Here is a 25,897-nt window from a genome sequence, read left to right on the forward strand (position 1 = left end):
GGTGACCTGAGGAGCCCGGGCAGGCAGCGCCCCCTGCCGGCCCTCCAGGCTCACCACAGGCCGCTGCGGGAAGGAGACGTGTCCCAGTATCAGATTAGCCAGAGCGGACAGATGGAGGCAGACAGCACCGGTGGCAGCATGGACGAAAAGGCAGACGTGGAAATGGCAGAAAACCCATTTGAGCCTTACTTTGAGTCTCTTCGTCAGCAGCTGGAGGACCAAGACCCAGTTTTTCTCATCGGAGTCGTCGTCGCTTTGGCGGTTGTTGTCATCACCTGCGGTAAGAAGTTAGCATGCTAACATTAGCTTAACAGGCTAGGCCTAGCTAGCGTTTAGCTTAGCATAGTTAGCTAAAAAAGTGTCGGGTTGTTGGAAAGCGGGTTTGTCAGCACAATATTCATGATGTTTTAAACTCTAATGTTTATCTAATAAAGGAATGAGTGCATTAAAGTCGTTAGCTGAACTACCTAGCTAGCAAGCTAACTGCTAACAGCTGTCAGTATCTGCTATGGAAACCAATTAGTACTATTTCCTGTTGGTAGATAAAAGGGGGTTTACATCGCACCCTGTCTTTGTCTTTTCAGTTTTCCTGAAGTACTTTCTCACCAGTAAAACTGTCCGGAGTGCTGTGCTGCTGGTGGGGCTGTGTGACTCCGGGAAAACTCTCCTTTTCGGCAAGGTGAGCTGGTTTCCATCGCCACGTTGTCTATCATGGGATGCTCAGCCGATGGGAGACTGAGGCATGGCTAATGAGCTTTTTAAGTGTTCATTTTATGTTTTGGCAGCTGTTGACTGGAAAGTTCAAGCGGACACAGACCTCCATTACTGACAGCAGTGCTCCATATAAAGCCAAAAATGACAGGGTAAGTTAATTTTATCATCATCAGCTATCGTCCTTTCATGAAGAGCGTGGTTTACTGTTGTCCCCTCTCCCTGCTGTATTCAGGGCAGCACCTGGACTTTGATAGACCTGCCAGGACATGACAGTCTTCGCCCTCAGTACCTCGAGAAGTTCAAATCTGCAGCCAGGTGAGAACAGGACAGCCGATCTGAATGCACTTTCTACTTGCAAGGTAAAGTTACCAGTGAGTTGTCTTCCTCATCACCACTCTCCATGTCTCATCTCTTCAGAGCGATCGTGTTTGTAGTGGACAGCAGTATCTTCCAGAAGGAGGTGAGAGACGTGGCAGAGTTCCTGTACAACTTGTTGACGGACACCGTGATCTCCAGAAATGCTCCAGCTCTCCTGGTGGCCTGCAACAAACAAGGTTCAACAACCCTTTGGCTGAGAAAATTAACCAATTATTTACACTTTGTTCTTCAAGTTGCCTGTTTGTTATAAGTTGCTGTTATTTACTGTTGTCTTTATTTTACAGATATCACCATGGCAAAATCAGCTAAACTGATTCAGCAGCAGCTGGAGAAAGAACTGTAAGTAACAGAGGCCAATGTTTCACGTTGCTGTCTTCTTCACATTTATGTCCTAATTTTAGCTAATTGGCTGTTAAATTAATTTCATGTTGTTGTTTCATGTTGCATCACAAATGTTACGTTCTTTCAGGTAGTCAACCTGGAAAGATTATTGTAGTTCATAAATATTACTAAGATTGGACGATTGATCACAGCCGGGACCTAATGGTTAAAACAATACTGCTGTTAATTTATATTTTGGAGGGTTGTACTGTTTTCTACACATTGTTAGTGTCTTTAATTGTCGTTTAGGCTTTAATTGTCATCACTGTTTAGGTGTACAGGCTGCATTTTAGCTCTGGTTCTCTCTCTTAAAATGGAGGCCATCCTCAACAATACTTGAGCTGGGGATCGAACCACCAACCCTGTTATTCATAGTTGACACACTCCACCTCCAGAGCTTCTGGTTTGATGTACATTCAGCCCTGTCTCTCGTTTCTCATAGGAACACCTTGCGAGTAACCCGCTCTGCAGCCCTGAGCTCTCAGGACGGCTCTGTTGGCGGCAGCATGTATCTGGGGAAAAAAGGCAAGGACTTTGAGTTCAGCCAGCTGTCCATGAAGGTGGAGTTCCTGGAGTGCAGCGCCCGCGGCAGCAAGGGGGAAGATGGGGACGCAGACATCGAGAGCCTGGAGAAGAGCCTGGCTAATCTGTAAAATCAGCAACTTATCATCCTCATTGCCTCAAAGGACCTCGGATCAACGTCCACTGTCACCTCAGTAATCAAAGGAGGGACGTTGCATCTCAGTAGAGGAGTAACCAGTGAAAAATGGTCCAATCTGTGCTGACTGTCAATGTAAACTTCAGTTGACAGTAAAGGTGAAAGACACATTTTGAGACACATTCAAACACACCAAAAAGACTGGAAGCTACGTAACCGAACATGTCGGAGTTTGTCAAGTGGCTATGCAGTGCTGGGAAATGATTGTGCTTATTCAGTGTAAATCTTACTGTGAACATCCACCTTAGAGCGCTTTGTTTGGCTTGTTTAGAAAATAAATAGGTTGAAGAACTACAACATATTTATAATTGCAATTTAAAGAAGTTATTATAGGCTGTCACAGATTTTCACTATTTTTGTTGTAAACTCAGCCAGTTTGATTTATATGCTGCCTTGTGAAGACACGAGCGTGAATTGAATTTACTCATTCATTTCAACAGTCAGCCTGGTGCCTTTTTCTTCTGGCGTTCTTATAGAAAAGTGTTTTGCTTGTTTGCAAAAGAATGACGTTTACTTGTTTGAAAGTGCAGCGTGGATACAGTGCATTTGCAATGAATGTATGAATTTGAGATTTTGTGTTTTTGTCTCGTTAAAAAAATAAATTTTTTGATGGTGATGCAAAAAAAAAAAAAAAAAGCCAACAGATTGATAGGAACAAAAAATTATTAAATTTCAGCAGAAGATACTGTCAGGTTGTAATTCTTAATGAGCAAACTGATTTAATCACTGACATGTACAGAAATCTAATTTAATTGTAGGCGTATCTCACATGAGGGTCAGCCGGGTCAGTTCACAAATGGCGCTGCTTTACATTCATTTTAAAAACTGCACCACAGAACCAAAAGTAATTTATAAATGTGGCTGTGTGCTCTGTGATGTAACGCTGTTTTCAAATGTCTTCAGTCTGAGAACAAGCTGTGTGTTTGAAATGTCGCGTCTTGGGAACAGCTTTCGGTTTGCTCTGTGCTTCGTTTTTCTACCCGGCACCTGGTTTGGATCAAGATTATGTTTTTAAAGGCCCTACTTATAAAAGCACTACAGACTCTGTTAAACATGAAGATTTCTTGTGTCTACTGTGGTGGGTTTAGAGTCCACAAATATGCATATAAAATAGATTTCAAAGGATGACATTTTTATAGGACCTCACACACACACAAAACCCCAAATTAACCATATCCAAAGAGCAAAGCTTGAATTCGATGAGAGCCAAAAAACAATTAAACATTTAGTTGAATATTGTGTTTGAACTTCTTCTGCAAAGATTACTGGTTTTGCACTGTTCAGTGGAACTCTGGGTATGTTTGGTTTCTGCCCACAGTTTAGGTTTTATGAACGGAGAGCAAGGTTGTACAGTCACGACATGAAGCCAATCACCATTTAGACCAGAGGTCCGAACAATGCTACCAGCTCTAACAGCATCAAACACGGGAGTGTATATTTGGAAGAAGTTCAAAAATGCATGTAAACTAAGAATACAGCAATACAAAATGGTGCACTGCTATGACCAACACCAAGATCATGTTGAAAAGTGTTACTCTACAGTTGAGACAGAGGGTAGACTGTCAGACTGGAGCTCTGATCTGCGACTACCACACTGGGCTCTCCTTTCAGCACAGCAGGACACAGCCAGTTCACCTTGTCCCCATGACTGATGCTCAGTTTGGGCCCAGACTTCTCCTCCGTCACCTCCTCTGCACCTGCTGTCGCTTCATCCTCCACCTCAGCTTCTTCTTTCTCAGCTTCAGCCTTCGGCGGGGTCTTCGCCTTATCCTGGGTTTGTTCTTTCCTCTTTGCCTTGCTCTTACCCTTCCTGCGTGAAGCTGCTGCCACTCGGGTTTTGGCGATTCCCTCCGGCGCCACAACCGGGTGTCTAGTGAGGTCCCACAGGGTGACCTGGCCGTCATTCCCCCCAGTGACGAGCCAGTAAGGGTGGGAAAGGAAACTAACAAAGTGGGCTTGTGAGGCCCCCTGACTATGAGCCTTCACTGCTCCCTGCTGCTCCAGTTTAGAGCCGCTGCCAATCCGCATCAGATGCACCCGCCCGTCCTCTGCTGCACAACCCAAAATGTTTCCACAACTCGCCACAGAAACACAGTGCGCCAGTGGCGGGTTGAAAAGCTGACCAGGACGCTGCTGATGGTCGTCTTCTTCCTCTGCTACATCCTGGAGGTTGAGGGTCCACATAGGGCGCGTCTTCTGGAGACCCCACAGCATCACCTACAGTAACAAAACAAATCTGCTTCAGGAAAGAAATGCAGTCTTGGCACAGAAGTGGATGACGTAAATGTAAATCTCCTCTCGCTTACCTGCATGTCCAGTCCAGCAGACACCAGGTTATTGGGCCTGTGAGGCCGAAAAGCCACAGAGGAGCAGATGTTAGTGTGCCTACGAAGAGTCCTGCACACTTTTCCCCCAGGAAGCTCAAGTACCCGCACTGCCCCGGAGTCATCAGCCACTGCCAGGGCTGAACCAGTCTCGTTAAGCGCCAAAGCATTGATCTCCTCCTCCCCTGCACCCTGAAACTCCTCCACGGGGCCCTTCAGGTTTCGGGGATCGAGCACACTCACCGTGTCTCCATGTGATACGTACAGCTGGCCCGGAGCAGCAGGTGAAAACACAACACTTGTGTTGTCCTCTTCACCTGGGAGAGTGAGGCGGCCTACGACGGTTCCCTCTTGGCTCCACAGCGTGACCTCTCCGCCCTCAGAGCCTGAAGCGATGAGACCCTCGGAGCCTGAAGACGTCCCAACACAGAGGATGGATGTGGAGTGGCCCTCGGACCACTGCCTGGCCATGCTGACTCAGCCAAATAGAAGATAACAAGGAGAAGATAAACGTAAGTTTGTGGTGTTCCTTTGACGTTTCATTTTCTTTACTGAACAACAGTTTAACAGGACTTGTGTTTCCAAAAATGTGTCCACCCCATTAAACTAATGAACAAAGATTAAATATTAGAAATTTTTTATATGACGCAGGATAATTCAACACAACCACAAACTGCAGCCTCTAAAAGTAGAATCAACATACCCCTAAAACAATTTAAAAAATGGATCTAGAGCTGAGATAATTACTCAATCATCTATAGAAAATTGCAGTTTTGTTAGTCAGCTTCGAAGGATAACTCCAGTATTTTTAATCCTGGGCTGTATTTTTACATATTTTGGGTTTGAAATGACTGGTAGATGGTGTAAAAATAGCACCTAGTTTGAACTTTATTTGCTTTATTGCTTATACGGACATAAACTGAATTTATTTTAGGTTTCGGGTAGACAAAGTAAGTACTTTGAATATGTTAACTTGCACTCTGGGAACTTGTAATGAGCATCTCACAAACATATAATAGGTCACTGAGTAAATAAGCTGCAGACTATCTGATAATAAAACTCATCAATGGCTACAACCCAAACATTATAAGCCTCATGAAGGCAGGGTTTATTGAAAGGTTGTTTAATTAACATAATTACTTTTATCTACGTGTACATAATAAATTGCTCTCTTATAATAGGAGTGAGAAATCGTGAACACATTCATGAACACGATTAGACATGAAGACATTCAGACTTACACCGGCAGGCAGCACTTTGCTTATTTGAAGAACAGTCCGAGTTAAATATGCAGATTTTGTTATCCAACCTGCGTTACAGCAACTGTAAAACTGATCATATTTTCAAGTTTGGGAGCAGAGCTCAGCTGCAAGACAAGTACTTAAAATGTACATAAATGTTTATCTAATGGATGCAAACAGTGGCTCTGCTAATTAGTTAGCCTAAAAGCTAACATGCAATTCCTCGTGTTCAGCAAACCGTTTAGCTGCGATAATAAACGTGTCGATGCTAAACTGCTGGTTTAAAATAATGTATAAAGCCGATGTGACATTATTGATAACCTCAGGACCACAGGTTAACGCTACCTTAGCAAGTGCCGTCAAAACTTCAGCAGGCTAACATGTGGGGCTCGGTCGCTCATTGATGACGTCAAATATGTAGTCGGGGTTTGATGACCTGAGTTTAGTTTGCCAGGCAGATTGTATTTTTAGCTTTTCAGCCAGGAATGACAGACCTTAAACACTAACCACTGCACTACCTCTAATCTGCTTCCCTATATCTCTCGTTTAAAACATTTAATTGGTGAAGATTAAAGCTGGTTATTTCTGTACAGTATGTCATGCCTCCAGCCTCCAGTTTAGATTATCCACATTGTCCACAATAAATGACAGGAACTTATTTTCTATCATCACAATCAGAAAACACAATCAGAAAACATGAAAACAAAACACAACTCTCAGTAAAATCCAAGACTCACGTCGGTCCTATGAATGCACTGCATATGAGTTAAAAGATGATTGCATATAATTTATGACGCCTTTGAAATTGCTATTGATGATTTTGCTGGGTGCCAAATGCCACTGATGTATCAGTTATTCTCTTGGGAGACAGACGGTGTATACACTGAACCTGAGTACATTAAACATGCCATTAAAGTTGAGAACTGCTCTCATGTCCTCTGGCAGAGACATATGATCACAGAAGATTATCCCTGACAGGAACAATGTTCTTCTTACCAGCCAAGGCTGTGACTATATCCTGCAAGATTTGGTGATACTTTCTTTTAGTGTATGAAATAGTAAAATGTAAATGTTCAGACACGTAAAAGCACAAATGATAGCTCAGACTGGGAGCGTTGGTGCGACAGGATTGATGAGATTGTATGAACACTTGTAATTGTCAGGCATTCTGCAGAGGACGAGAGCTAGTGGCATTTTCTGATTCTGCTGCAAGAATACTTTTAATGTTATGGTTTTATTTGAAGTAGTTTACATATAATTTCCACTATACATCATATGTACACTCACAGAGCAAGTATAAAATACAAGCCAGCATGAATTCCTACACATTCAGCCGAAAATGAGAAAGAAACGCGAAAAGGACACAGAGGAGGCAGATCGTCAAATCATTGTTCAACAGGTCCCCCACCCAACCTTCATTTTGACAATGGCTGCTCTCCGCTGATTCATCCAAAGCTGTAGATGTGATGAGTGTGGTCCATTTCTGGGTCAGTGAACAGCGTGGCATACTGCCGCACTGAATAGGGAACAGAGAGGAGAGGCCATACCTTTCAGACTCTCACCCGAAAACACACACACTCACACAAACCAACTACACACACTCAACACACACACAGAGTACACTGTCAACCCAACATTCAAATGCTGACACATACTGTATGTCCTCACAAAGAAGCAGCAGTTCTCACAGAGCACTTTCAGTGTAAGTACTCTGTGGACATTTTACCTTTTTACTGCTCATGACCTGTGCGTTAGATGCTACTCCCTCTATAGAAAGGATTCAATATGCAAGGGGATATGTGTTAGATGTGATACTGTAGTTGCTGAAACTAGGCTGTGTGAAATTGTCAGCAGATTTACACACTTTGTGGCGTTTTATCAGTTGTACAACTCCTCCCCATGACACGAGTGAGAGGATGCCTTTTCTATTTGTCTGTAAGTGAAGCTTGTTGAAGCTTCGTAAAGGCTGAAGAAAGGTAAGTGACTTATTTCAGAGTTGGATTCGTATTTAGTACATTGAATTAAAATGCGTTTGGTGCGTTGAAGTAAAATGTATGCATTGCTTCAAACATCCTACATGTGTAAAGCAATAAAAGTCAAAAGCATCGTTAGTGAAAAGCCATCATATCATCCCGCTGAATGTAACGTTTAATAACTTGAACAGGGACACCAGCAGCAGGCAGAAGAAAATGTATAACACTGCTGCAACGGTTGAGATGGCAAACAGAATTCACATTAGTAACAGTCGAATTACCTTCTCTTAGTACTGGAGATTGTTTTGAGACTCTGATGCATCCTCTAATTTTGCAGCATCTCTTCAAGTGAGGTTAAATTAGACATGTGCTATATGACCGTTTCCCCTGTACAACAAAAACATCTACTGTTCTTATAAATTATATATACTGTGCATTACAGTGTGATGTACAAATTGTGCAAATTGTACTTAGCAAAAGTATGGCTAAGCAGGCTGTACATACTGTAGGGCATAGATGTGTATATATACATATAGTGTACGTAAACCACCTACTGTATATATAAAACAGTATGTAAATTAACTTATTAATCTTATCAACCATAATATATATTTTAGCAGTCTTTGCACTCCCAATCACACTCATTTACATCTAAACGCGAACTAACAAGATAGGTACGCTCCTTCTTTCCTCGTATATCTAAGCAGCTGGTTCTGATTCTGCTTCTCAGAGGATTTTGAGCTCCCTTGAAATATTCACACACCAGACAGCATGAGGTCACCATATTTCCCAGCAAGGTCGGTGCTTTTCCGCAAAGAGCCAAACGGAGTGACGTACAGAGTCCCAGCACTGCTCTACCTGTCCCGCTCCAGATCCTTCCTGGCCTTCTGTGAGGAGAGGCTCAGCCCCTCCGACTCTCAGGCTCACCTGCTGGTCCTGAGGAAAGGCACTTTCTACAGAAACTATGTGGAGGTCAGTTTTAGTCACTGGGTCTGAAGTCTGCAGAGCCCTGCACTCTTCTGGGGCCTGATACTAATAGCAAAAAATCTACATGAGTAAAAGCATAAAGATGTTCCTTCAAAAAGAGCAGGTCAGTTAGAGTAATCACATGTTTTAATGGCTCATAATTAAAGTATTAATTGAATGTTATAGTGTATAATGGAAATAATTGCTTACATGACCAACACATAATCAGGTTAGAAAGGCTACAGAGACAGGAAGACTCTAATAATGAGTTCATTACAGTACAGTACAACAACGCTATTTTTTCATTGAACATCAATAATACATTTACAGTACAATGATTATTTATTAAAATATTTCAATATGCCTATGAAGTCACTGCTTGGTGCTTGAAATTGATTAATCAAAAAGAGAATAAAAAATATATAATAGCAGTAAAATAAAACATAAAAAACATGTACATTTTCAATGCTTTATGAGCACCAAAATTGAATCCAGCACCATTTTATTATGTATATAAAACACAAAAACCAAGAAATACAGTTCTCGTAATACTCATAACTACTCATAACACCTACTCATAGTTGAGAAAGTATAATAATAATTGAAATTATTTGATAATAATTTAATTGAAATGCTACAGACATCTTTGCTTGTCTGTCTTTTCTTTGTTTCTCAGGCATTCTACTACTTCTGTTATGATATAGTATATTTATATATATAGCAGATATTTAAGACTCCTTCTTCCTAATCTCCCTCCAGTGGGAGGACATGCAAGTCCTGGGAACAGCCTTCCTGCCAGGCCACCGGTCCATGAACCCGTGCCCAGTGTACGATGAGTTCACCGGTACCCTCTTCCTGTTCTTCATCGCTGTTCTGGGCCACACCTCAGAGTCCTATCAGCTGGTGACTGGGAAGAACGTGACCCGTCTCTGCTACATCTGCAGCACTGACGACGGAGACACCTGGAGTCCTGTCACTGACCTAACCCAGAGGGTCATTGGAGATGCTATCAAAGGTCAGGGGAGATTCAAAAAGGGATAATCCACCCAAAAACACACTTATATTATGCTCTTTTGATTATTACCAACATAGAAAAAGAGGAGTTTCACTAATTTTACACATCAAGGTCTGTTTATAGGTTTTAGGGAGTACTACTGCATATGTGAAAAAAGTTGTCGGGTGACTTTCACTGAATTTTGACAAAACATCTGCATGTCACCTCCTCTGTGTGCAGAATGGGCCACTTTTGCTCTCGGCCCAGGCCACGGCATCCAGCTGAAGTCGGGTCGTCTGCTGATCCCTGCCTACGCCTACCACATCGAGTGCAAAGAGTGTTTCGGGCAGCTCTGCCAGACCACTCCCCACGCCTTCTGCTTTCACAGTGACACTCACGGGCGAACCTGGCGTTTTGGGGAGGCGGTGCCGGGGCCGGAGAGTGTGGAGTGTCAGATGGTGTCTGTGGATGAAGAGGATGGGACTAATGTATTGTACTGCAACGCACGCAGCCCTTTGGGATACAGGGTGCAGGCCCTCAGTCTGGATGATGGAGCAGTGTTTCAGGAGGGGCAGCTGGTGCAGCGGCTGGTGGAGCCTCGAAACGGTTGCCATGGCAGCATTGTGGGATTTCCTGCCCCGTTACATGCATGTAATTCCCTTAACAGTCACTCACACCAGCCTATACATCACTCCAGACACTGGACATCTTCCATGACCCACTCGAATCACACCAACTCTCCCTCTCCAAACGTCACCATCAGCCTCTCGTCACCCAATCATAGGGCCTCTCCTGACTTCCTCACCCCCACCTGGGTGGTATACTCTCACCCAACATGGACCACCGCGCGCAAGGATCTGGGTGTGTTCCTCAGCCTATTTCCCCGTGATCCTGACAGTTGGCGCGGCCCCTGGGTCATCTACGAGGGCCCCAGCGCCTACTCCGACCTCGCCTATCTGGAGTTGCCAGCCTCACCTGGCGCACCGCCTGCGGTGGCCTTCGCCTGCCTGTTTGAGTGTGGTACTAAAACAGCCTATGATGAAATTTGCTTCAGCATCTTCACCCTCTACGAGCTTATTGATAATCTGCCCCGAAGCACGCAGCTGGGAAATAACAATGATGAACATATAAGACAGCAGAACTGTGGCACAAGCAGACACAATGCTCAGAGTGCACCAGTTTTCCATCAGGGAAAGAAAAGGAGAAAGAAAAGCAAGCTGACTGAGATGTGCTCTGTGTCTTAAATGTAGCTTTTAAACTTGTAACGCAAAGTGTCATCCAGTAATTGTTTTCTATATACACAGTGTCCACTTTATTAGGTACACCTGTACAGTCTAATGCAGTCTACATTCAGTTTCAGTCGACTCTCATAGAGGTTAATTCAGTTTCATAAAAGTAGACTTAAGCTCAGAGCTGTTGTGTTAAAATTGCAATAGATTGTACGGGTGTCCCTAATAAAGTAGCCACTAGGTGTATGTCCATCATGTATTATAAAATATTGACAAGAGAATTATTCAGTTGATTTCAGTTACATTAACTGCAAAGTAACGATGAAAAGCTTTTCAGTTCAGTTTGTCAGTTTAGTAGAACACATGAAGTATCATTAAAGTTTTCCTGACTCTTAAACTTACTCTCTCCGTATGATTCAAAAACTGTCAGCTAAAAACAGCTTTTTTTTTAATATAAGAAAATCATTCATCCCATGAGCGGCCATTTTAAGAATCCTTGAGATCTTCCTCCTGTGTCTGTTGCCTCAGAGCCAAAATCTTCAGGCTGGACAAGAACACAGTAATGGTGGTTGGCAAATTGAAAGCTCCTGTTTCCAAAATCAAAAATGAATCCTGAGGGGAGTGACGCATTTTTTTAATCAAACAAAACAGTGTTGTTCAAACTGTTCAGCAGCCGAAACACAACATCTACTATCGAGATACAGCCGCACAGAATGAACCCTACTGGCTTACCATTATCTCAATCTGAGGTCTATGAACTATCTCAACTATTTCAGAAATTAAAGTACAAGGCAGTTACTGAGAACACGGTTGAGAATATTCTGTTGGTGTGTGATTGTGATGAGCCTTCTTTTCTAGCTGCCCTCTTGCTGTTGCATAACTTTACTCTCTTTTAGTCATAGCCTGTGTAGATTTTGTGTTTTACCCCAAATTGTACGGGACATGTTTAATTTGGCTCAGTCAAAGTCCTGCTCCATTACATGTAATCTAGCCAGGGAGGCTGCAACCCATCAAACTCACATATTAATCACAGCTGCAGCACTAATGGGATAACTGTTCCTAAACTAATCAGTCCCTCTTGAGAGGGTGCTGAAACATTCAGGGGCTGACAGCTTAAGTGAGTTTCATATGAGCATACGAAGAACAGAACCAGATAAAGTGAAGCAGTTTGTTTAGTTAAGAGGACAAAAAATAAACAGGAAGACAGCAGGATCTGGACAGTTTCTTCTCTCCGCTTCCCTTCCCTCCTCCCCCTCGGTTATGTAACTCCACACCGACAGGAGGGTCATTTTCCTGCCTGCGCTCTTTCACAGAGGTGCTCTTTTCCCTTTCTCTCTGGCATCTGCGTTTACTGGACACTATAATGAGTCTAAGGATCATCGTTGTTCTGGCTGTGTTAACTGGCGTAACTGGGTGGCCCAGTGTGACGATCAGACCTGAAGCTGGCGCAGCTGACATGTCAGCTCATCCCAGCAGCGAACCAGATACAGGGGAGCGAGCAGAGATATTTGGACAGGTGAGAGGGAACTAGTGCCAATGGCTTGGGTGTGTAATTGTTTCATTTGTTTTGTAGCTTATCAGTGTGAAACATCTGCAAAACTTGCTCATGTTTAGATCCACAGAAAGATGCTGCACAAGAAAAATGTGTATGTAAGAAGTTGTTGTGGCATAAATGATCGTCCCAAAAAAAAAAAAAAAAGAACCACACTTTAAAAGACGGATATACATCTTTGTTGCAATTGTTATTACATCAAGACCATTCTGTACATAGTACAAAAGCCATTAAAAGCTCGAGTCAAAACACTGAGCTTTCCTTACCAAACACCATGCGGCTGCAGGGCGAAGAGGTCAAATGGTGCTAAAATCAACGAAATAAATATGTTTTCTACAAGGGTCAAAGATTAGGGAGAGGAAATAGCTTAAACTACAAAACGGAGATAAAATGTCAACATTGTTTATGGCTCCACAAATGAAAGCCTTATCAAAGAAGTAAGATTGATGATGGGCAGAAAATGTGTGTGAAGATGAGGGACGGTGGTCATGTCAAAGTTCAGCATCAAACAGTAGACTGTCAGTAGATCTGACAGCTTTCAGCTCTTCCACTTCTTCTTCGCAGGCAGCTGCCCTGTGGCCTCTAAGTATTTGTGGATGAGTTCCTCTTGTGTGCCTGGCAGGCAGGGCTGGTATCTGCTGTAATCCATGGTGTACTCCCCTTTACCCTGGATAAAAATAATAGTAATAATAAATAATAACAAATGTATAATAATAACAAATAGCATGTTAATACATTTTATTAAGTTTTGAGCTCTCAGGCTGCGGAGGATACTGCACTTATGTCTGATTGGTGGTTGCACCAACAGCCTGAGAGGAAGACCCTCCTGGAAAACCCATTCCTGGACATTTTCCGAGTTAAAAAAAAAAATGTAATTCATATATTCTTATTTACAGTCAATATTCTCCTCAACAAATGCTGGAATTGAACATCCAAAGCAGTAAAGCATGGTGCTTAGTAAATACGCAAAAACAACGTTTATGTATCTCAAAATAGATCACTATTAGGGAAACTAAATGTGATTTAAAACATGGTGAGTATATCATTAATATGGGTTTTTACAAAGCACAGATATATGGTGTTTACTTAAACTTACTTCAGTACAGGACCGTAGTTCTGTGGCGTAGCCAAACATGTCATTTAGTGGAATCTGTTGGGAGAAACAGGCTGAGATTAGTCAAATACAAACGATGGTGAAGGATGCGAGAAAAAAAAGATGTAAGATAACAAATTGTAGATACACGCTCTACTTGGAAAAACTACAAACTGGACTCACATCAGCGTACAAAGTGAAGTATCCTTCAGCTCCGTCCTGTCCTGTGATAATACCGTGCCGACGGTTCACACCAGCGATGACTGTTCCCTGAAACTCCTGGGGTGCTACAATTTCCACAGACATGATTGGCTCCAGGATGGCCGTGTTTGCCTTTTCCATAGCTGAGCGGAGCACAGTGAAACCAGGATTAACATTCACAACAGACCTGAAGCCAACACGTGATGACATGAGATGAAACAGGAGGTCAGATCTAAACACACATCTCATAACCTTCACCTTGTTTTAGTGCGCCCTCTCCAGCACGGATGAAGGATAACTCATTGGAGTCCACCATGTGATGCGCTCCATCCTCCAGGATGAACTTGACTCCTGAGATCTTGTGCCCACTCAGCGGTCCCTTCTCACAGGCCTCCATGAAGCCCTGCAGTGCCACGGGAAGAGACAAGAGATGAAACACGATCGAGCAGCCTACATGGCTTTCACTTGGCGTTCAAGTCCATTCCATTATTTTTTTAAGTGTTTTACATCTATATAGTGAGGAAGGTAGGGAAATTAACCTTTTCAACAGCTGGTACAAACTGCTTCGGGATGTTGGTTCCAACAGTCTGGTCTTCAAACTCTAGTTTGGTGTAATGCTCTGACTCAAGGGGCTCAAGGACTCCCATAACTTTACCGTACTGCCCAGAACCGCCGCTTTGCTTCTTATGAGTGAAGTCAAACCTGCAGAAAATGGGACAAAACATCCGAATTTTCAAATTATTACAGTGGAAGCATCTGTCAACCAGGGTCCACTCTGTCTAACTCTATTGGTAGAAGATGCCACACTGTGGTACAAGTGACACTATGAGCACCAATCAAATTACACCACCAACATTATCACTTGCTACCAAGAATACACTCCCCTTAGAGAAGACTAACATAAGTGGCACAATACCTGCAATCAATTTCTCTTCTAATTATTACAATAATAATTTCAATTTTGACCACATACAAACATAGTTTCTTAGGAACATTTGTTTTAATTTCAGTTCCACTCGAAAAAGTATTCCAGTCACGTACTACTATTAACAATGATTTGACCTCTCTCTAGGCATATGTCATTTAACACAATTGTCACTTGTCAAAGAAAAAGTATCATGTTCTTACATAAAAAAAGTTAAATGAAGTCAGACTGGTCTTTGTACCTGTATTTGTAATAAAACAGTAACTAGTTTTGGCAATTATGGCTAAAAACTATTACATCATCAGTGTTGGCTTTTAAAGAAACACATTGGTGTGTCTGACTATGATAAATTACACCTCTAGCTAAATTTGAAATTTCCTGTTTATTTAATTGCACGGCCCATTTGCTTGCATTGCCACTTATGTAAAGCCGATTCCATAAATATAACAGGAAACAGCTAAAAGCAGCACTATCTCTTTAAAAAGGGGAAGTCCTAAAAGAGCTCGATGTCAGAGGAAGTGGGAAGTAGTCTTTCTATTTGCATGAGGAGCAGCTGAGGCTGAACATCGGACAGATAGAACTTTCCACCTGTCAAAGTTACGGGCAGAGTTGCAGTCTTCCAGTTAAAGGCAAGATCAGATTGTACAAGTACAGATGTACACCTCTTCACTTCTATTCATATGTCCTTTCTTTTCTCTGTGCCAAATAGATGTTATCCTTGTGTCTAAGGCTTTTCTTATCACGAGACAAACCTGCTGACATTTGGGGGTCAAAGTCCTTCAGGGGACCGAAGCCCATCCCTGTTCCTCACAGCAGCTTCTGTAGCTCCTGTCTTTTCATTATCGCCTGTGCTTTCTTTTTCTCTGGAATAACAGCTAGAGGTATTCGCGGAAGAGGAGGCTGAAGAGGATGTGATGGCGTCTGGAGAGCTGAACCCCAGTCACTACCCTGCTCAGAGGGCAGCCAAAGTGGTCCAGCACTACCTCAACACCCGCTACGGCTCTCCATACAGGCTGTTCGGGCTGCAGAGTGTCCACAGCGGAAACGCAGAGGTCAGCTGAGCTTTAACGGTTATGGTTTAGTTTACAGTGAAGGGATACGAGTTCTAACTCAGCTTATTTCTGGATTTTCCCTTTAGGATGTGGCAGGCTCTGAAAGAAAGTACCAGCTGGAGATCTCAGTGCAGGAGATAATCAGCAATGTAAGATAATGATCATTTCTGAACTTTTGGTTTTCTCAGGGACAGTGCTCCCTAAGTACCAGAAAAAAACAATATATATATATATATTATATATAAATGACCCATTTATCTCTGTCTAAATGATAAAAATCAACATAAACTGACTAAAAACGCTACATCTAATGACAAATCTTGTTCCTGAATCAGATTGTTGAAAACATTTGACCACTCTGCACTGCAAGATACTTTTGAGCTCATCAGGATTTACCTGTAAAAACTATATTTTCAAATAGGGATGGATATTTAAAGTAAATAGCACTGCATTTACATTGTGCTTATGGAAAGATGTTTTTCCTTAAAGTGTCCAGCTGAATAAGCTCTGGCTTTAGAATAGGCAGGTTTGACCAGGTTTAACTAAACAGCAGATAAAAAGGAGGCAGTGTGTTGCAACCGTGACTCACTGGCTGCCATGGTAACATTTGGACTACGCCTTTACACTGTATACGCCCCCCCCCACTCTTTCTTTTCTCTTCTATTTGCCTCTTTTTAATCCACTGTCCCCCTTTTTTTTTTTTTAAATCGATCCAGACCACAGAGAAATGCTCTGCAGAGGTTTTGTTCCTCAGGGGAGAGCAGCAGCGCTCAGCACAGGTCAAGACTTCGTGTGAGGAGCTCCTGAAATTCAACACTAAAGCTCAAGAGGAGGCCTTGTACCAACAGTACAAGATGAACCAAAGCCTGCTGTCGGCGCAACATTTACCTGGTATGTAGGAGAAAACAAACTCTGCGCGCTACCGCTGGTAATGAACACATGAGATATTACACAACATCAGCACTTGTCATCCTCTGTCGAGAAACACTAACACAACATCCGTCACCGTGTAATCTCCAGTACATTATGAGCACACAGTATGTTGAAATGACAAGATGTATGTGGCATAATCTAGTACAATACATACAATCTAACGTCCTTCATAACACGCTGGCCAACAGATAGCTACGGTCACATTGAGCCTGACATGAAGCCCCTGTGGCACCTGGGCATCGTGGCCTCCAGCTTCGTCATGCTGAACGAGTCCAGTGAAAACACTCTGTACAACATGGCTCAGGTGGCCAACGCCACCCAGCTGGTAGGTTGTTGGGTCTGCTTGTTAATCCTCAATTGAGAAATATCGTTAATTGTTTGTTGATGTAATCCTTTTACAGCAGTAATGGAAACAGTTTTTATATACATTTGTAATTAGTCGATATATAATTACTATACTCTTCCCATGTCTGCTGCAGGCGACTGAGAACGACCAGCTGAAGTTTGACTATCACGTACTGCTGCATGAGATGGTGACTCAGGTAAGCAGTTATTGTGATATTATCAAGAGCTGCATTTATTATTGATTATTTCCTTAATAAATAACTACAGTGATCAACCCGATGCCAAATACTACCTCATGTTTTTGTATTAATCTGACAATCTGTGCCGTTTTTGCAGGAAATCGTTCACTGGAAACTGTTGTTCACCTGGTCACCTCCAGAGGGAGTTAAAGTGCTGCAGATGGAACAGCTGCCACACTGTCATGACTGTGAAAAACCTCCAAAGACAAACTAAACTGCTGGAACCCGTCACACTGCTATGACAACCAAAACAACGCCCTGATGCTCACATCTTGTATTCAGATATCCGAGCATATGGTGATGCTGCAAGTACTACGCAAAGATATGCTGTTGATGTCTGCAGCAGAAACCTTTTTGAACTACAGCAAGTTTATACTACCAAAAAAAAATGGATGAATCCATCACATACAATGTTGGCATCCTAACAGTGAGATACTTTTGTGGTGCTTGTGGTTGGTTTTTGTATATTTTAGCCTAAATAAACAGTTTATACTGACTTTTGCCTCAGTTTGTGTATGTAACAGCAGATCAGCACTTACTGTACAGGACTGGTGATCGTCTCTCTGAAAGCCACTTTGGGCTTTCCCATCACACAGGGGCAGCTGTATTCCCTCTCCATCCTCTGAAACCAAAAAAACAACAGAGACACTGATCAGATATATTAGGTTTAAAAGGAGAATTCCTTAGAAGGTGAAGAAAACCCTTTTTTTTTTTTTTTAATGCGGAGACTGATAAATCCACATTATCCAATATTCGGCCTGATTAGCTGAGGTTTGGACAGCTCACTCAAAAAGCACTGACGCTCAGTAGCATTTGGGTTGTGGTGCAGCAATGCCCCTTTCTATCACTTTCTAATAAAGGGTGTGTGTTAGTAATTGTAAGACATTTGATGCCTCCAAACTGCCACGAACCAAAGCTAAGTATTTACAAGAGACATCTTGGGTTAGACATGCCTGAGTTTCACACTATCTGGCCGGGTACCTGGGAGTAGATTTCAAGATGCAGCTCGCCCATGCCTGAGATGATTGTTTCTTTGCTCTCCGTGTCAAAATGCACCCTAAACGTCGGATCTTCCCTGGTGAAACGGTTAATACCTTTGGAGAATTTATCCAGGTCATTCTGGTTGGAAGAAAGAAAATAAGAGGGGAGTAGAGTTAATAGATACGATTTAAGACTCTGGAGTCGGATATTTACGGTGCATATGGGTAAATCAAAGTGTTTTTCACCTTATTGGCTGGCTTCATTGACATAGAAATCACAGGCTCTGGGATGTGAATAGACTCCTGTGGGACAAAAATCATGAATGAGCACATGAATGAGACTCTCCTTAAACAGTGGACTTTTCGCATGTGAAATTGAAAATGGAACAAAAGTCACTCACCATGGAGAGGTCAGCACTGGTCCTGGATGTAAAAGTGTCTCCACTAGCGCAGTCAATCCCAAACAGGGCGCAAATATCTCCTGCGTAGACCTCATTCACATCCTGAAACAGCACGGACAGAAAGGAAAGAAAGAAGTGATGGAAATAAGTTATTTTCCATTGGTATTTGATAACAGTTTAATTTCTTGTTTTGATGCAAGAGGGATGGAAAAATGATGTAACAGGGGATGTGGTTGTTATCTACACACTTGACTGGTGCCAAAAGAGGAACCTACCCATTTTGACCAGTCATGTTCCTCTGCTTTTCAAACTGCAAACCACAAGTGGAAAACTGTGAAATCTGACACCCTGAGGACCTGTTCTTACCTCCATCTGGTCGGCGTGGAGACGCACAAGCCTCTGAACTCTGACTTTCTTGCTCGTGCGCGTGTTGTAGATGTATTCGCTCTTCTTCAGACAGCCCTGATACACCCGCACATACGTTAGCTGGCCAAACCTCCCTGCCTGTTAATAAGAATCAACATGGAAACAAACAAAACATGACACTTTGAGTACTTCCTATTCAGAGGAATTAGAAATGTTAAGACAAAGAATGGTATCTTACCTCCAGTTTGAAGGCCAGGCCAACAAAGGGGTGTGAAGGGTCTCTTGTAGGGTCCATTTGAATCTTTGATGTCTCACTCGAGTCTCTAAGCAGAGTGAAAAGAATCACTGACATTAGGGCACAACGTTGCTCAAGACAGATTTTGAGGACTTTGAGTACAGATTGACAACCATAGTCCACACTCACTCGCTGTTGAGGATAGCATAGTTTTTGACTTCAGTGGGGTTCGGCAGGTAATCCAGCACAGCCTCCAGTAGGGGCTGGACGCCCTTGTTCTTCAACGCTGTGCCCACCAGCACTGGAGAGAAGAGACGCTGCACTGTGGCCCTGCGGATTGCAGCCTGGAGGACAGCGAGGAGAGTTTAAAGTCTTCATTCACACGCAGGGTTCATGGCCCAATTTTGGATATGCAATTTATTGATTTATCAGTGGTTTTCAAGCTCGTCTTCTCGAGTTCAAATGAACAGACAATATCATTAATCAAGTCAAAATTAGATCTCAAAAGATGCCCGATTTTTATTAGCCACACTAGCGATGTGGGTCTAGCAAGGCATGGTTCACCACTTTAGTCCAGACTAAAATATCTCATAAAGTTTTTGGTTGAATTGGTCGCCCTCCTGTGTTAAAATGTCATGACAACTATTGGACAGATTGCCATGAAGTTAGGTACATATATTCGAGTGAAAATCATACTGACTTTGGTGATTCTCTGACTTTTCCTCTAGCGCCACCATGAGGTTGACATTTGTGGTTACAAGCGACTTGGCTAAACAGCTACTGGACAGACCACCATGAACTTTGGGAGACAGATTCATGTTCCTCCCAAGATGAATTATAGTAATTTTATCTAGCGTCATTATCAGGTTAAAAAAAAATAGCTTTCCGATATTTCGGTTCATGACTTAACTGTCAGACTTTCCATACATCCTCATCTGTCTTCAAAGACACAAACCTTCAGGTCATCATTGGTTGGGATCTTTTCCTCCAAGAACATCTCTCCTAAGATTTCATCAGCGTTCGCCACACACTCCACCAGCTCCTGCCTCCGGTCTGCAGCCTCTGCGCGAAAATCCACCGGGATGTCGTCATAATGGATATTTTGACTGTAGAGAGGAAGAAACGGTTTGAATCACTCATCAACTGCCAGATGCTGATTTTTGTCATTAATACCTGTAGGTCTTCTAACTTGAATGCCGCCAAGATGCGTTCAATCAATCTCACTTATGTTAAAAACAAACTGGTCTTGCTGCTAAAGAATCAGCAAAATAAACAAAAACTTAACTAGGATGTAAATAACAATAACAATCTCTTCTACCACAGAGAGAAATATCTCCTCACCCAAAAGGTCCATTGAAATACATGCTCCGCTCCTCTACAAGGTCAATGATGCCGCGCATGTTCCCCTCCAGGCCGATGGGGATGTTCACAAAGGCTGCGTTGTAGTTCAGTTTGGTTCTGAAGAGGTCAGAGACATTCAAGTGTAAAAAACTCACTAACACAAGGGAACGAAATTACAGGACGGGAAAACCACACCGGATTACAACATTGTTGTAGAATAATGATTTCATGTCAACCAGTGAGTGCAGCCTAAAAGTACCACATACTACAAGAGTCTGAATCAGGCCTCCCTTCTGATTTTCTTGTATCCATGTCCATTGTTTGGGCTATTTAAATGAATTAGCAAATGTTTAAGAAAGACATATTGGATGCCTGTAGTAATTACAGTTAAAATATTTTAATGATTTTAATCTGATCAGGGATCTTTACTGTAATAATATATATTTAACATGTGGTTTTCCCTGGTCTTACAGGCTTTCACAGTGTTTAGAGGACTGTGTCTGCTGAGTGACCAAAACAATACAGCACAGCCATGCTTTATTGTTTTAATAAAACACCCCCTGAAAGCATTACATTATCACTACTGAGGTGGCTAGTAAAACATGCTGTTAAGTCTTCATCACCCCCGTGGGCCCTGTGGTGTGTATGTAGCAGTGTGTGTGCACAGTAGCTGCACCTCAGCTGCTGCAGGGCTCGGGTGGGGTTGGCGCCCATGCGGTCCAGTTTGTTGATGAAGGTGAGGAAGGGGACGTTGTAGCGTTTCATCTGTCTGTTCACCGTCATGGTCTGACACTGGACTCCTCCCACAGCACACAGAACCAGCACGGCTCCGTCCAGCACACGCAGCGCTCGCTCCACTTCAATGGTAAAGTCCACATGACCTGCAGAAACAAAAGGCCCATTAAAAACAAACAAACACTGGAAACCTGATACTTTTAACTTGAAGCCTGCAATAGAGGTTCATCATTTCGGACACTTCAAACCACCGAAGAAGAAGCTGTTTGTGTCCTGGCAGGCACGGATACATTAATCACCAGAACAGATGTGACTGCTTTACTAAACAGCAAAGATTTGACAGAAAACAGGGAGAGAGACAGGACCAAACTGGGGAAGCTGTGATTACTTGGCACAACTGCCAGGATGCCCCACTTTCTGCAGCATTTTTACAACTGCAGTTGCTCATTCATTACAATCTAGAAATGTTGACAGTTTATACTAATAGCCTTTTACTAATGCTTTGTTTTGGACAACATTTTGTAGCTCCCTCTTGGTGATTTAGAACAATTCAGTCTGAAATTGGACCTCTCAGCCTTTATAAGCCATGAAGTACACATCTAACATTGTTGATCCACATACAATTACTTCTGTTCAAATAAAATATCAATTAAAAAAAAAGAAGCTCTGTTAGACATTGTAACACTTCTACATCGCAATTGCAGAGTTTCTGTGCCAAATTCACGAGTGTCATCTTGTATGAGAATATGGATCATTAAAGCACAATATCATGTTTTGAACTGTCCCTCATAAGCCCACGAACTTTACTGAAGTGCAACACCAAACCACTGATGGGCCCCAGATCAAGTCCAACCTTCAGTACCTGGTGTGTCAATGATGTTGATGTTGTGATCCTTCCACATGGTGTATGTAGCAGCTGACTGGATGGTGATGCCTCTCTGTCTCTCCAGCTCCATGGAGTCCATAGTGGCTCCAACACCATCCTTCCCCTTCACCTGTAGAGGAGGAAAACAGCTCATATAACTAATGTGCACACCTGTAAAAACCCACACCTGACAGCAGCAGCAGAGGCTCGACTATAAACACAGATCGTCCCAGCGCTCACCTCGTGTATCTCTGCTATCCTGCCGGTGTAATAGAGGACGCGCTCGGTCAGGGTGGTCTTCCCGGAGTCGATGTGGGCTGAGATCCCGATGTTGCGGATCCTCTCGTTGGGAAAGACGCCAGAGGAACATGTCCGACAGCTGTTGATGAGCACCTGTGGACATGACACAGAGGAAAATCGATATTCAACCCCCCTTTTAACTGTTTACCGATTGTGAAATGCAAAGGAGTGATGGCACAGCAGTCTGGCTGAGGGTCGGGGGTTTGGTATCAAATCAGCAAAAACCTCAGGTTACCTTTTTAAGAGTGACGCTTCCTGGTGCCAAAAGATGCGTTTTAGCCAAACACAGACCCGCTTTGAGCACTCTCATTTTGACAACAGCTTGGTCGGGCACAGGGTGGTCGTATTCCTCCTTTTAAACAACACCCGACTCTGACAACCCGGTGAATGTCACGCTGGGGCCCTGGTAGTTGTGAAACACAACTTCCGCATCTACGGAAAGCGACATGTGCCAAAATGAGAACGCACATGCTGCTTTCACATGCTGTCGAACAACTCTAAACAGATTGACGCCATTGGCATTTTCCATATTAAATAAATGCTAAAGATATAATGTAGATAAATTGTGTAAAAAAATAAACCATTAATGATAAATGAGATTATGAAATAAAAGTGACATTAATGCCATATACATTGAAATCAGACTGCTGAAAGAGGGTGTTTTGAAATAAAACAATGACTTATCTGACATAGATGGTAACAGCGTCCACAACAAGCCAAATTAAATCAATAACAACATGCCAGCGTCCGCCATGTCCTTAAAAAAGCTCCCGATAGAAGGGTTTTATGGCTCCAAGCTACATGCTAACACCATATGCTATATTCTTTCTCTCGGCCAATCAGAGTTTTTCTCTCTTTCAGCCAATCACACTACTTTTTTTATTTGCCAATCAGAGTGCTTCTTTCTCACATAGCAGATAACAGCATCCACACTTAAACAAGCCAATTTAAATTAATAAGGCTTTGCCAAAGAGTCGCTGTGGTTTCACCAGGATTTTAATCACCACATTGCTGATCTATGATTTGTTCTGAAAGTGGTTCCATTTTTTCCCTTCTTGTATCTTGCACTTTCTAGCTCAGGCAGAGTGGATGTATACTTGTCTGATATGTTGTCTTCAAGTCTTTTAGTAAGTAAATTCATTCACATGGTTTCCTATTGGCGTTGTTTTGTACCGCTATATCACACTATATTAAGTCTATGGTGAGTGCTGTTTGTTTTCCTCCAGGAAGAGATGGGGGACAAGCTGATGTTCCTGGATGTGCCGGATCTGATCAATAATGAGTTCCACTTTTAAAATATCAAAAATTATTTAACAAATTACATATTCAAGCTTTTGCGTTGCACAACCTATTTGTGTGATCAGGCTACTACTTGCTTGTTTACGTAATACTGAATTAATCTGGGAAAAACATTTTTGTTGCAGTGGAATTTTATCATTTCCACCTCTTTTTGTTTTGCTTTTGTACACAGGAAAATAACATGTCCTCGATCCAGATACCGAATTACTTCTAATGAAAGCAGAGGAAATCAAAATTTCGGGGAGCAGTGAAGGCATCATTTTTAAATCCACTTGGCTGTCGGTTAGAGCCGTTTCCATAGACACGGTATTAACCTCTGGCTTTGTTCATTTGTGTGTTAACATTTAGCTTAATTACCAGCTCTTAAACGCCGTTTTTACGGACAAATTTTCGTTTTAAAAACCGTCCATTTCTCCGTGTTTGGGTCGCCTAGCTTGAAGACTAGCTAGCTGGACAGTGGGCAGACCTGCCCCTGTTTTAACCGTGTTTCCTGTTTGTCTTCGACCACATGGCGGTAGTGTCACCAGACTGCAGCGCTGCCACATGAACAACACACACATCCCCTCACACCCTGCTGCGACTTGAAAAGCTGCACATCACTGCCTGCCTCAAACAGCTGCTCCACACACACATCAGAGGAGGAGCTCAGGATCTGTCTGGTGAGTTTTAGCTCGCTCATTTTTCCATCTTGTATCATGGTTTCGGTGTCCAAAGTCACAGTAAATGAAATATGACATTTTATTGCTGTTGTTTAATCGCAGTCATGCAGAAACCCTGTTTATTTCTTCTGATCTTTTGCTAGTTTAAAGTCAGCTTCAGCAAGTCCCGCCTGTCTGTTGCCACCAGGGCTTAAAAATACCTAAAATTCTTCAAAATGGAAATTAAGTCTTTCTTTAAAGATGATAGATATAAACCTTTTAAATATCTTTATTTAAAAGTTTAAATCATGTAATTTTGCCTCCAGGTGCTTCTGTATAGTTTCTAATGTACACTCTATTCTTATTTTAGTTCAGTATATCTGTTTTCATGTATATCTTTTACTTTCTATACTTATCTGTATTTATCTCTCACCTTGTGCTAAGGAAATGACCTAATCTCTCTGCTGATGATCAACAATGTTTTTTATTTTAATCATATTTAATTCATTCATTCATCATCTTATTTTTCCACTGTGGCCACACAGGCCACATCAGTCCTCGTGATTACACTTGTAGGTTATATATATATATCTATATATAGATATATATATATAGATAGATGACGCTGTGTATGTGGGCTATTTACTCAAAGACCATGTATAATGGTTTATATGTTTGTTAGGAAATAAAGAGTGTCTGACTGTGGTTGCATGTGTTCATACACTCATGTTTAAAAGAGGCCTTTCGGTGGCACAAGACTCTCTGTTATTTTACCCAGAGTGAGTCACTTTATACAATTATTTATGATTGTGATTACACAAGAATGTATTTGAGTGTGTGTGTGGATCACTATGAGCTGTTCTTTCCATTGTTATCCTTCCTGTCTCATTTCCTCTCTGTGAGCATTCCTCTCTGACAGCAGGGCGACTGCAGGGCTGTCACAGTAAACGACAGTGAATTACACTCAGCAGCTCTCTGTGTCTAATGTAAAAAGGTTTTCAGGATGCTGCACTGCGATGTGTCTTTAATAGGAGGAAAGCTGCCATTTCACTGTTTGAGTTGATGTAAAAAAAAAATTTGATGAAGCAATAGTTTGTCAATCGCTATTAGTGGGCTGGAATTTGTGACTATGCAAAGAGGAAGTTTTGCAGTTTTACATCTTATTTACTATATTTCACTGTCAAACAGGACCAAACATAGAGAAGTCCACATAGTACTTGCATCTGCCATGTTTTCACGCACTGTACACATGTAGTCCTGAAATGATTAGGCCCAGCCAGTTACTTTATTAAGAGAAATGCCAGCATGTGCTGGTTGCAGCTTCATAATTCAGAGGATTTGGTTTTTAAAATATCTTTTGTACAATAAAGATGTTGTAGTTTTGACAAAACAAGCAACTTGAAGACATCACCTTTCTGTTTCCTAGCATCTCAACTTAACAATTAGTCAATTAATGGAAAAAAAAATATGGAAGATGGG

At 42.2% G+C, this 25,897-nt stretch overlaps 5 protein-coding genes across 7 annotated transcripts; 3 read left to right on the plus strand and 2 right to left on the minus strand.

Moving 5' to 3' along the window:
- Positions 1–70: 70 nt before the first annotated feature.
- Positions 71–2,872, plus strand: srprb (SRP receptor subunit beta). The gene is made up of 7 exons (XM_070829422.1): positions 71–280; positions 585–679; positions 786–863; positions 947–1,029; positions 1,132–1,268; positions 1,377–1,431; positions 1,916–2,872. Exons 1-7 carry the CDS (start codon positions 112–114, stop codon positions 2,124–2,126), a joined length of 828 nt encoding a protein of 275 aa, XP_070685523.1. The 5' UTR covers positions 71–111; the 3' UTR covers positions 2,127–2,872.
- Positions 2,873–2,933: 61 nt separating this feature from the next.
- wdr53 (WD repeat domain 53) lies at positions 2,934–6,165 on the minus strand. The gene is made up of 3 exons (XM_070829421.1): positions 6,102–6,165; positions 4,498–4,987; positions 2,934–4,408 (listed from the first exon to the last, which is right to left on the minus strand). The coding sequence occupies exons 2-3, from the start codon at positions 4,984–4,986 to the stop codon at positions 3,728–3,730; spliced, it is 1,170 nt and encodes a 389-aa protein (XP_070685522.1). The 5' UTR covers position 4,987; positions 6,102–6,165; the 3' UTR covers positions 2,934–3,727.
- Positions 6,166–8,500: 2,335 nt separating this feature from the next.
- Positions 8,501–10,933, plus strand: neu4 (sialidase 4). Its single transcript, XM_070829508.1, has 3 exons — positions 8,501–8,701; positions 9,455–9,710; positions 9,930–10,933. The coding sequence occupies exons 1-3, from the start codon at positions 8,501–8,503 to the stop codon at positions 10,931–10,933; spliced, it is 1,461 nt and encodes a 486-aa protein (XP_070685609.1).
- Positions 10,934–12,243: 1,310 nt separating this feature from the next.
- Positions 12,244–17,754, plus strand: lxn (latexin). 3 transcript variants are annotated; one of them, XM_070829031.1, is made up of 7 exons: positions 12,244–12,434; positions 15,565–15,741; positions 15,828–15,890; positions 16,458–16,632; positions 16,863–16,999; positions 17,154–17,216; positions 17,356–17,754. In XM_070829031.1, exons 1-7 carry the CDS (start codon positions 12,282–12,284, stop codon positions 17,470–17,472), a joined length of 885 nt encoding a protein of 294 aa, XP_070685132.1. In that variant the 5' UTR covers positions 12,244–12,281; the 3' UTR covers positions 17,473–17,754. The 3 variants fall into 3 exon arrangements, with proteins under 3 accessions (XP_070685132.1, XP_070685133.1, XP_070685134.1); XM_070829032.1 differs by lacking the exon at positions 12,244–12,434 and adding an exon at positions 15,218–15,318; XM_070829033.1 differs by lacking the exon at positions 12,244–12,434 and adding an exon at positions 15,349–15,371.
- Positions 12,627–22,877, minus strand: gfm1 (G elongation factor, mitochondrial 1). The gene is made up of 18 exons (XM_070829030.1): positions 22,717–22,877; positions 22,422–22,574; positions 22,179–22,311; positions 21,258–21,462; positions 20,582–20,698; positions 20,196–20,346; positions 19,430–19,584; positions 19,244–19,328; positions 19,006–19,143; positions 18,640–18,741; positions 18,485–18,541; positions 18,240–18,377; positions 17,798–17,880; positions 14,304–14,466; positions 14,023–14,167; positions 13,747–13,907; positions 13,567–13,620; positions 12,627–13,137 (listed from the first exon to the last, which is right to left on the minus strand). The coding sequence occupies exons 1-18, from the start codon at positions 22,789–22,791 to the stop codon at positions 13,009–13,011; spliced, it is 2,244 nt and encodes a 747-aa protein (XP_070685131.1). The 5' UTR covers positions 22,792–22,877; the 3' UTR covers positions 12,627–13,008.
- Positions 22,878–25,897: the final 3,020 nt, after the last annotated feature.

This window comes from Pempheris klunzingeri, chromosome 4 (assembly GCF_042242105.1).
Source record: "Pempheris klunzingeri isolate RE-2024b chromosome 4, fPemKlu1.hap1, whole genome shotgun sequence".
Lineage (NCBI taxonomy): Eukaryota > Metazoa > Chordata > Actinopteri > Acropomatiformes > Pempheridae > Pempheris > Pempheris klunzingeri.